The sequence below is a fragment of the Elgaria multicarinata genome, chromosome 15, assembly GCF_023053635.1.
Source record: "Elgaria multicarinata webbii isolate HBS135686 ecotype San Diego chromosome 15, rElgMul1.1.pri, whole genome shotgun sequence".
NCBI lineage: Eukaryota > Metazoa > Chordata > Lepidosauria > Squamata > Anguidae > Elgaria > Elgaria multicarinata.
This window is the reverse complement of record NC_086185.1, coordinates 6,430,784-6,442,634: the sequence shown is the minus strand read 5'-3', so window position 1 is coordinate 6,442,634 and position 11,851 is coordinate 6,430,784. Positions and strand designations below refer to the sequence as shown.

The following is an 11,851-nucleotide window of genomic DNA, read 5'->3' as shown; positions in this document are numbered from 1 at the left end:
TGGTAAAATTAAAACACCATCCACTGTGCACAGACTGAAAGAGGGTGATGGCGTTGGAGGACTTTGGTGTAACAAGCGTGCTCATCAGTTGCTTTTCTTTCTTCTAAGCCTTTCTTTCGAAACCATCATCATTGCACTATTAAACCACGTAAAGCCTCATTCTGCAGTTGCTGACAAGGGCACACTTTAGTTAACTCTACCTCTCCCCACCTTTTTTTCTTTTTCTTTTTTGCTTTGCATCATGTGAACGGAAGATGGAGGAAAAGCAGGCTTCACAAAGGTAGGTGTGATGCCACCACCTCACTCGCCAGGCTTTGACGGGCACATCTCCCTCAGGCTAAGTACCACCACTTAAATACCCGAGGAAGGGGTAGAAAGAAAAGTATAACCTTTCCCTTATAGCAGAGGGAAAAGGTAAGGAGATTTGGAAAAGGCTTTCCTGTGAATTTAGCAGGCTGAAGTTTCATGTAAAATGTTTATTTATGAACCAATAGAGCAGGAGACACAGCCAAACTGACACATGGTTTTGCAGTAGCAAAATAAAGAAAATGTTTATTGTTGTGTACAGTTCTTAGTTCCTTCAAATTCTATTCAAATCCTGCCTATTCTTAAGAATACTGGTAGTAACAAATCTAATAATAACAATCCTTAGTCCCTATGATCTTATTTCCACTCACTCCTCACACAACTCCTGGCAAGAAATCACACAGCTAAACACAACTACCAAAACCCAACCACCAACCGAACCCCTCAAACCACTCAGCTCCCCCATATATAGACTCCTCCCCCTTTTCCACAGCATTACCAGCCATGCCCACTCAGTCGAACATTCCGCACTCTCTAGTCATACTCACCCAGGCATACCTAAGGGAATAGAAATGTGGGTAACGCCAAAGTAGGGCTTTGCATTTTTGGAAGGAGTGGTTTCTGAACTTTCTGTCCCTTAGGGAAACACTTTCCACGTTAGCTTGTTTGCTGAGGAGCTCCTGGGTTTGTACCACAGAACCAACCTGCAAATGGCAGAGGCCTGGCTGTAGATCTGAGTGAGCTGAGAGACCAGAGGGGTGTCCATACGTGTTGTTTAACCCCCCGTGGCTGCGCAGTGGCATTTATACAACACAGCCGCAAACCCACAGCCACTTCGGAGAGTTCCCTGCAAAACTGTGCATTACGGGTCCCGTAACTGCACACCTGCGCAGGAATGACAAAAAGAAAGAAGAAAGACAAAAAAGGGGAAAAGATTGGTTCCCACCCACCAACTTATCCTTTGCTCCGCATTCCATTCATATAACACAAGATACTTCGAGATTTGCTCCTCAGATAACCCACAATGGCTGCGGTCCTGTCAGCCTATCACGGCCAACTCGTGGTGCCAACGCGGAACCGTATAGACACCCCCCCCCCAGGTTACCACCAGAGCAGTGCTGAAGCTATGCATCGGCCTCCATTCTCATCCTCTGCAATCTGTCTTTTTAATTATTATTATGAAATTTCTATTACCCACTGACGAGCCCCGTGGATTTCTCCTCCATTTCGTCATTGTAACTCTCTTCATTACATCAGCCTCTTGCTCTGGCCCAGATAACAGAGGTAGTGAAAAGTAGGGATGTGCTCCGCTTCTAATCGGACCGGCGAATTAGAAGCGGAGCAGGGTGCTTCGCCTACCCTTAAGGCGGAGGCGAAGAGGATTGGGGGGCCGGCGGAGCGTGGCGAAGAGGATCGAGGTGAAGGCGGATCCTTCGCCTCGATCCGGAGCTCCGCCGGAAAGGTAAGTGGGGTTTACCGGGCCCTGCCGCTGTCGCTGTCGCCCATGCGGTGACAGCGGCAGGGCCCGGTAACCCCCCTTCCTCTCCCTTACCTGCCTCCGTCCGCGGTCCCTCGGCTTCTTCAATTGAGCCCGCGGTTCAACCAGGAAGTCTAGGCCGCGCTTGGCCACCAGACTTCCTGGTTGAACCACGGGCTCAATTGAAGAAGCCGACGGACCGCGGATGGAGGCAGGTAAGGCCCCCCTCCCCCTTGGTCCCTTACTGGGCTCTGCCGCCGTCGCCACCCGGGCGGCGACGGCGGCAGGGCCCGGTAACCCCCCCCCCGCCCTCCTCTCCCTTACCTGCCTCCGTCCGCGGTCTGTCGGCTTCTTCAATTGAGCCCACGGTTCAACCAGGAAGTCTGGGCCGCCAGACTTCCTGGTGGAACCGCGGGCTCAATTGAAGAAGCCGACGGACCGCGGATGGAGACAGGTAAGGCCCCCCTCCCCCTTGGTCCCCTACCGGGCTCTGCCACTGTCGCCGCCCGGGCGGCGACGGTGGCAGGGCCCAGTAAAACCTCCTGCCCTCCTCTCCTGGCCTTACCTGGCACCACTCCCCTCCACTGCGGAGCTCCGATTTGGAGCCGGAGCTCCGCGGCGAAGAGGAGCGGAGTATGGGCGGAGCGGTGCGGAGTGGGCCGATCCAAAATTTTCAGATCGGCCCGCAGTGTGGAGCGGGGGGTCCGTGCACACCCCTAGTGAAAAGGAGGAGCAGTAGATCTCACGGCCTTCTTGCTCACTGGCTCTTTGCCCTGTCGAGCAAGCAAGTTGTACCAATGAGGAGGAGAAGGAGGAGGAGGAACAACAACAGCAGACTCACAGAAGGGGGACTATGGAAGGTGTCTTCTCCAAGGACCTTCAAAAACCTGGAGCTGGCACTGCCACCTGGCATCTCCTGTTCTAGCAACTAATCCATGCAGAAATCCCTTTAAAAATATCGTTCTTACAATATAGAAGGAAATATAATACATAAACAATGACAATATTCATGCAGCGACCCTGAACCAAACCGAATATTCTCAATCGTCCCCACAAAATGTCATTCAGAGCAGCTATCTCGTATGTTAGCAGCCAAGCGGAAAAATGGGAACACGTACGCGGAGAAGACAGAAGGTGAAAAATGTCACATCTTAATCAGATCATAACAAGGGAAAGCAGTTCTAGCGACGTCTAACAATTCATATGCTTGAAGGGCTGAATTCCATGTTGAAAACCAGGGCTAGAGCTACACCAAGCAGGATACAACACTATGAAAGCAGTTTGAAAACGGTTTACGGGATGTGTCTTAGACACAGATTTCACACAGGGGGAAATCGCGTTTGCTTGCCGTCGCTTCTCTGCCTGTGCGTTTGTCCCTTATTACCTTCCTCTTTTGAAAGAGGAAGTAAACAATCTGCATGTGGGCTGTTTTGATCCCGCTACTTCTCCTGAGTAGGAGTTAGTGGTAACTTCCGTCTTTATTTTAAGTCGGGCTTACTGGGGTGGGTTTGGGTTTTTTGTGGCGCAAAGAAGGCTAGAATGTGCAGGAGGCGTGCAGGAGGCAAATGTCATCATGAGAGGGACCCGCGAACATCCATGAGTGCCCAGTAACGGGTGTGCAATAAAACACTCGTCTGATGGCGCTCACGGGCCCCAACAGTTGTCAGGGCACTTCAATGCCATTATAAAGCAGCAGTGTAGATCTTGCCCAGGACTGAGCCCCAGTGGAAACAGAGACCTCAGGGCTCATGTCTCTGTTTTGTGTTTCAGCTATTTCTCCAAGTCCATCATCAAGGCCACGTCCAACCAAACCATACCTGAGATCATGGGAAAGTTACAAACTGTGTTGTGTGGCAGTTATGCGGAAGACTCTCTGTCTATGACTGTGGACACCAACGATGTCAGTGTGGCTTACATCGGTAATAATATATATCCACTGGGCTTTTTCGTATTCTTCCTCTAATGCAGCCTTCAAGTCCAAGTCTAGTTTATTGTATTTAGCAACCAGCCGTTATACAGTTTTACATAGATGTGTTGCATTCATTCATTCATTCCCTTGGCCTTTGTGCAGCCTTCTCCAACGGGTGCTCTCCCAACGCAATGCAGGTTCAATGGGGGAAAATATAGGGCATAGGTCAGCCTTCCCCCAACCCAGCATCCTTCAGAGGTGGTGGTCTAGAATTCCCATAATCCCCAGCCTGCATGGGGTTGGAGAAGGCTACCCTAAAGAGCTCAGAGTGACGTACACAATCCCCCTTCTTTCCTTATGACAGCCCTGCGAGGTAGGTTAGGATGAGAAACAACCCTCAGATAACCATGGCCCGTTGCTGGGTTATGTGGGTGTTGTTTAACCCCTAGTAAATTGTTTAATCTTCGCAAGACACAACAAGCCGTGGCACAGTGTTGAATAGGCAAACCCCTCCCAGCACGCTCAGACATATGCTGCAGCTCACCATAGCTTAAACAACCTATGGTGGACTGTTTTGATCATGCAAACAAGGTTCAACATCTAAGTTCCTCCTCTGGTGCCTACTCCGAGGGAAGCTTGGGGAATGGCAGCAAGGGAGAGGGCCTTTTCTGTGGTGGCCCCTCCGATTATGGAATGATCTCCCTGATGTGGCCTGCTTGGCGCCAACATTGTTATCTTTTTGGATCCAGGTCAAGACTTTTCTCTTCTCCCAGGCTAATAGCATATGTTGAGTTTTTAATTGACTCTGCATTTATATTTAGGCCTGGCTGAGAGTGCAGAGTTGTTTTTAAATGTATATTGTCTTTGTAGATTGTCTTATTGTTTTGCTTCTACAGTTTAAAATTTTGTATATCGATTTTTAATGTTTCATGTTTTAATCTTTGTAAACCGCCCAGGGAGCTTTGGCTATGAAGCGGTATAGAATTATTATTATTATTATTATTATTATTATTATTAATAATAATAATAATAATAATAATAATAATAATGGCCCAAGATGTACGCTTTGGGCCTACATGGAGATTTGAATCCGGGTGTTTCTGGACTAAAACCAACACCCTAACTCAGCTTTCCTCAGCAGGGTGCCCTACAGATGTGTCAGACTACAGATCCCATCCTCCTACGATGTGAATAAAATTCACTACAGATTTCTGGATGATGGGAGTCCAGCACCTCTGGAGGGCACCAGGCTGAGGGAGGCTGCTCTAACCACTACACCACACTGCCTCAGTAGTAGAGGAATGGCTGGATTGTAATATATTGAATCATATTTTTGTTTGCCAGGTTTTAAAAATAAAAAATATTATTTTCATTATGGGAGACTCTCATCTCTGAGCCACAAGGGCTCTCCTCATGATGTTCTAGTAAACTGATGCATATCTGTAATGCATAACTAGCAGATGGAACTGCTGACGCAGGCTGTTGTGTTGCCTGCCCATTTGGATGGCTTCAGAAAGGCGCTAGACAAATTCACAGAAGTGTTGGTGTCTTAGCTTTCTATAAACTAGCAGTCATGACAGCGACATAGAGCCTCCATGTTCAGAGACAGTCTATCTTTGAGCACTAATTGCTGGCGTGAAAACAGGGCTCTTTTGCCCTGCTGTTGGGCTCGCCCAGAAACATCCAGCTGGTTACTGCTGAGAACAGGATGCTAAATGCCAGCAAAGTTCTCTTTATGATCTCCTCTTCCTCCAAGATCCCACGGCATGCCCCGGAGAGACGATCCAGTCGAAATACAAAGGGAGCTTCACGTGGCCAAAGATAACTCCTGACAACGTGATATATCGTTCTTGCGAGAAAAACAGAGAGCAGAACGCTAGCAGGGCCTGGTGAGTGGTGGCTCCCTCTTTCTCTTCTGCAGCCCCACTGTGTTGCGCTGTGCATGATTTGTGGCCCATGAAGAAGCGTGCCTAAGGGTCGAATTAGGCTTGTCACGTTGCAAGCTGGAGGGGCTTGCACATCGAAAAATAGGGGAGAAATGTTTCCCAGTTTACCAAAATCCTCAGCCTAGATCTGCCCTTGGGGGTGCATGTGTTCGCCTAGGGCGCTGTTTGCTTCAAGCTAATCTAGGTCCACCCCTGCTTGGGGGAGCAGCAGTTGCACGCTGAGCTGGTGCTTGCAGGAGCTCTTCAAGACGCACTGCCAGACAAGCGCAAGCTATTGGCATGGTCCTAGGTGCGCATGCCATAAACCTTTTCTTTTTAAAAGAAGCCCTGCATTTAAATAAATGTCCGCAAGCTTTCTGTGGGAGCTGATGATGGGGAAAGGCCTGGTGCTGAGCATAAAGCAGTTTAGGGGGTCCCAACTAGGGCTGTGCACCCCCCCCCAAACCAGTTCGTGTTAATCCAACCCTCTCCCAATCCACTCCGGATCCGGAGCAAGATCCGGAGGGCCGGAGTGAGATTCGGCATTTCCCCCCCCCCCTTCCCCACTGCTGATGGTGGAGGCAGGTAAGTGGGGAAGGGGGGACAAAATGGAGGCTGAATAGGTCCCCCTCCCCCCTTACCTGGCTTCGCTGTCCACCGCAGCACGGACCACGGCAGCGGCGGGCGGTGGAGCCAGGTAAGCCCCCCCTCCCCCCACTTACCTGCATCCGGAGCTTCGGAACGGTACGAACCGCTCAGCGCCGATCCGGACCTCCCCTGATCCGCTTCGGAACCAGGTTTCAGAGGTCCAGATCGGCCCGCTCCGCTTTGGATTTGGGGATCTGAAACGGAGCAGAGCACAGCCCTAGTCCCAACCCTAAACAGCTTGGAACCAGGATACCTAGCAGACCTCCTTCTTTTATACACACCCAGACGACATTTACGATCATCAGAGGAGGTCCTGTTCATCATTCCAAGATGAACAGAATGTGGTCACGAAGAACCTCGACGGAGGGCCTTCTCTGTAGTGGCACCCATCCTCTGGAAAACCCTCCCTCGTGCGGTTCAGGTGGCGGAAAATACAACATCTTTCAAACGCCTCCTGAAAGCACATCTTTTTAGACAAGCTTTCCCTGGATTGTAACTTTTTCTGGCTTTATATGAAGTTTAATTTTTTATATATAGTTTTAAATTTTGACCTTTGTATATTATGGTTTGAATTGTGAACTGCCCAGACAGCCTTGACTGTTGGGCAGTATAAATATAATAATAATAATAATAATAATAATAATAATAATAATAATAATAATAATAATAACAGCAGCAGCAGCAGCAGCAGCAGCACACTTTTAACTCACCTGGGACTTGTGTGTCACAAACATGGCTGAAATCCTGGCCTCTTCATATTAGAGGATTGATTCATTGAAAAGATTTATATATTGCTCGTCTGCAAAGCTTGCAGGCTAGTTCACCGAAAGCAAAACAAAACAAAAAACCTAGATAAAGTACATAGATTAATAAAGTAATCTCTCTCTCCTTCTCTCATTTTAAAGTTTGATTAATATCAGGACTGAAAAAGCTTATTGGAAGAGACAAAACCTGACCACGTGTCGGCTGCTAAGAGAACTACCGGATAATATCATGGCGCTTAAAAATGTGACCATCACAGTAGGTGAGGTCCTGGACTGGTTTTGCTTTCATGGGATTGGGACAGAATAAATGCAGCCCTGGCTTAGCCAACTGTAGATCAGTCAGTACGCGTGAAGGGCAAACTCCATGTTTCGCCCCACCTACGGGTCAGGAAGTCCCCACTTTCACTGCAGGAGGGAAGTCCAAAGCCCACCTCTTTCAATCCTGTCCCCTCCAAATGTAGTCCAGCATCATTCCCAACCAGAATGGTGGTGGTGGTGGGGGGATGTAAATCCAGCAAGTCAACGGGGGCAGCAGATGGGGAGAGCCGTTCAAAAGTGCCAGGAGTTGCCTGTGTAAGCCAAGGTCAGAAGCCACTGGCTGTGCATAAAGGCCTTCAGTACCCTGGACAGGTCTCAGGGCGTTGACCCAACAGGTTGCTAGGTTCACAGAGCCCTTAATATCCTGCCTTGACAACCTCTCCCAGACTCTGCCTCCTTCCCACAGAGCGGAGTGCCTTAAAGGGGCAGGCCTTTGATCTGGAGACTAGGACCCCATCAGCCAAATCTGTTAGTTTCTCCTGGGGATGGTGTCTGTGTGGGTGAGTGGGTGTCAGGGAGTGTGACACCCTTAGGGATGAGGGTGCCTGATATTTTGGAGAATCTGGCTGGGGAGTTTCTCTCTCTGGGGGCCCTAGCTGGGGGCGGGAGTCTTTGGCTTGAGAGCCCCCCCGCTGTTTGGTGTGGTTTAGTGTTGAGGCCCCGGTCCAGCAGTGATACTGCTTGCATCACTGGATCTCCCGAATTAGCTGGCCCTACTCAGTGGAGGCTGGTGGTTTTAATGCTGGTGGGTGGTGAATCCACTCCGGCTTTCAGTCAGAACTAGTTAGAATTCTGATGGAGGTATCCAAGGTACAGAGTGGATTCACTGCCCCAATGACATCAGAGCCTTGAGCCTTGACTGCCTTGTGGCTGGAACCCAGAGCAGATTCATTGCCCCCACTGACTTTGGAGACACCAGCCTCCACTGCTTCCTGAAGACCCTTTGCAAGGGATAAGATGTGGTCCAACTTCCATTGCACTTGCGGTCATCCCGTATATGACTAGGTCTATACATGTCGCCGAACGAGGTGGAAGTATAGGTGGAATAGAAGGCTGAGGTGCTACAGTGGATGGTACCGTTTCAGAATGCAGGTAGGAAATGGCACCTCCCTGCAAGTCGGAAACTAGGACATCAGGAAGAGGGCTAGTCCATGCTAGTCTTCTGCTTGCAGAGAGAAGTTCCCATTCAGAAATGGAACCTGTAATCTGAAATAGTGCATCTTGTTTTACCATCTCATTCTGCTGCGTGTGTAGACAAGACCTGAAATGTGTGTGTGTGCGACATGCATGCATCCAAACCCCTGAAATGTAATAATTCGGTTTAGAGAAATCAAGTGGCGTGTGTGTGTGTGTGTGTGTGTGTGTGTGTGTAGTAGTAGTAGTAGTAGTAGTAGTAGTAGTCCAAAGTTTACAGAGGAGGCAGGACAGGGCTGTCACTTCCCATGTTATAGGTGAAAAACAGCAACACGCTTCTCAGAGAAACATTAGCTTTTTCATTCCCAAGAAAAATGTACTTTCTCCCCCATTCTCTGTTGCAGAAAATGCCAAAGAAGTTGCAGATCTCATTTTGATTCTGTTACATTCTCCTACGCTGAGTAAAGAAGAAATCGAGGTCCTCGTGGCCAAACTCACTGACATTGCCAACTGTGAGGAGATCAGCGAGTCACTTGCAAAGAAGGCCTTGCAAATCATAAACATCTTCATGACAGAGGAACCCAACATACAGGAGTTGCAGGCAGTGCTCAACAGGTAAGAGGACTTGCAAGAAGATCCCCTACTTAGAGGAAAAAGAAACAGACCCCAAAAGCAAAGTAGATGGTCAATAGCCTTGTATGACATCCCTGATCATTGGCCATGCTGGTTGGCATGGATGTGAGTTGAAGTCCAACAACATCTGGAGGACCATAAGTTGTCCACCCCTGCCTTTGGGGAGCCATTGTTTAATACACCCTTCTGTTAAAAACCAAAGGCAACACTCTGTTCAAGAAGAAAACTAGCATGTTAGGGAGAGGACTAGGCTAAACCTTTACCATGACGTGATAGTTTTTCATGGGCAGAGAGTTTATGTCAGGGAACAATTGGTCCTTTTATCTGCATTCAGAAGTGGAGCAGTGTCTAGCAACAGATACTTCACCTGGGGCTGAGGATTGTGCTGAGCAGCCCAGTGCTGATCCAGTTGATCCTTGCCAACCGTCATTTGTGTCATATTAATTAATAGCAGGGACCAGGAGGTCTGAACATACAAAACCAATTTTGGCCTGAATGATTCCGGGCCCAATTCGAGGTGCTGGTTTTGTCTGAGAAACCCTTACATGTCTTGAGACCGCAATATCTGACCAAGCACCTCTCCCATTATGAACCTTGCTATAGACTATGGTCATCCTCTGAGGCCCTCCCACAAGTCCCTGAGTGAGGTTTGAGGATGGCGACAGGGGAAAGCACGTGGTTTAAACCCTTGGTTTAAAAAATCCAGAGTTCACAGCCCCAAAACAAACCATGGGCTCTCTTTCTGGGTTGTTTCTAGTTAACAAATCACACATCATGACAACCCAGAATACAACAATCCATACCATGGGTTAGCGTTGTATGTGAACCAGGCCAGAGTAACATTAAAGGGTTGCATATCTCCTTCTGTTGTCTTTTGAAGACTATTTCCCCCCTTATGAGTGAAACAGTGGCTGTATCTTGGCCATGCCTTGATTGAAAGTTTGCCATTTGTGGGCCAAGTATGCTTCATGGGCTGGATCCAGACCGTGGGCTGCCAGTTGGTCACCCCTAACCTAATGCAATCTGTTGGTGGAGGGGTATCTTCAAATACTTAAAAGGTTGTCACACAGAGGAGAGCCAGGATCTCTTCTCGATCATCCCAGAGTGCAGGACACGGAATAACGGGCTCAAGTTATAGGAAGCCAGATTCCGGCTGGACATCAGGAAAAACTTCCTGACTGTTAGAGTGGTACAACAATGGAACCTGTTACCTAGGGAGGTTGTGGGCTCTCCCACACTAGAGGCATTCAAGAGGCAGCAAGACAACCATCTGTCAGGGATGCTGTAGGGTGGATTCCTGCATTGAGCAGGGGGTTGGACTCGATGGCCTTGTAGGCCCCTTCCAACTCTACTATTCTATGAGATCTGGGGGCAGTGCTATAAATTGCTGTGATCTTTGAAATACAACACAAGAAGCCTGGATCTCTCTTATATATATATTTAAATTGTGGGGTGAAGTGCCAAAAATAGCCTGTACATTTGCCAGAGCAAATGCGGCATCGTGATTCTCCCTGCAATCTTTCCCTCCTACAAAGGCTTCCCAAATTGCGCTGATCAGAGTAGCAGCTTCCCATTAAATTAAGCCTCTAAGCACTGTTGGCGAAGCACAACAGGTAATACAGGCAGCTGCCAGGGCAGCAATATCCCAGGGGGTCAGGCAGAAATCCCCACTCCTCCTCTCCCAGATCCTTAGGACCACCGGTCCCAAGCTATGTTGTTGCATGCAAGAACCTAGAGCAGTAAAATAGGTCACTTTTTGCTCAAGAGAAAAATCTGAAGGCGACTTCCAAACCCAGGACCAAGAATGTGTTTTATTTTTTTCACTGCAGCACCTCTTGGTGTGATTTTTGCATAGCAGATGGTGTGAGGCTGGAGGCAAGATTTCTAAGGCAAGGAGACAACAGCCGGATTCGCACAACACGCTAACCCACACTTGGTAGCTGAGTGTGGGTTGTCATCGAACCCTGAGTTGTTTGTCAGACCATGGGTTAGTGTGTGGTCTGAACCCGGGACATATTTCAGAGGGCAGCTTGTTAACCATGCAGTGTGGCTTATTTTTCTCAAACTTCAGAACCCATGGTTTGTTGTTGGGTTGTTCAGGGTGGTTAACAAGCCACACTGCTGTTTAACAAGCCGCCCTGTGAAAATGTATTGGGTTCAGACAACTTGCTATTCCTCAGTTCAGCAAACAAACCACGGTTCAACAACAACCCACACTCAACCACTGAGTATGGGTTAATGTGTTGTGTGAACAGCCCCTATAGCTATGTGGTTTGCTGCTGTCATCTTCTGTCTGCTTATTCGAGTATTTACTTGAGTAGTTTCCCCTGTAGCTCTTTCTTCCATGAGTCTGATTCCTACTCTGGAGAAGAGCCTGAAACCGGGATTGTTTCACCGACCTGAAGACGCTGCTCCTTCCACCAAGAAATATCCCAACAATTATATTGTACCTTTTGTGTAGATTTTCATTGTAATCTGCTTTGGGAGCCAACCGTGACTGTAAAGCCACGCATAAAAGTTATAAATACATGAATAAATCACGAGAAAGGGACAAGGGGAGGGAAAAGAGCACGGGACTCCATGGGTCAGCTGTGACAGCCATAAAACAAAGGTGTGTTTTTGTTTACTTTGTTGTCTAGGATCTTGAAGCTAATGGAACAAATAGGTTTCAAGATGGAATTTAGTGGGAGAAATCAGTCCATCGTACTGCGGGGGCTGGCGTTGGCCGTGCTATGTC

The 11,851-nt window shown here is 48.4% G+C and overlaps 1 protein-coding gene across 1 annotated transcript in view; it reads left to right on the top strand.

Annotated features, from left to right (window-relative positions):
• The first annotated feature begins 254 nt into the window (after positions 1 to 254).
• ADGRG4 (adhesion G protein-coupled receptor G4) overlaps positions 255 to 11,851 on the top strand; it is a 31,186-nt gene continuing 19,589 nt past the window's right edge. Inside the window, exons 1-6 of the mRNA XM_063142049.1 lie at positions 255 to 280; positions 3,554 to 3,702; positions 4,057 to 4,065; positions 5,449 to 5,581; positions 7,171 to 7,289; positions 8,886 to 9,096. Of these exons, the coding sequence (XP_062998119.1) occupies positions 255 to 280; positions 3,554 to 3,702; positions 4,057 to 4,065; positions 5,449 to 5,581; positions 7,171 to 7,289; positions 8,886 to 9,096 (647 nt within the window). The remainder of the gene's footprint in view (positions 281 to 3,553; positions 3,703 to 4,056; positions 4,066 to 5,448; positions 5,582 to 7,170; positions 7,290 to 8,885; positions 9,097 to 11,851) is intronic.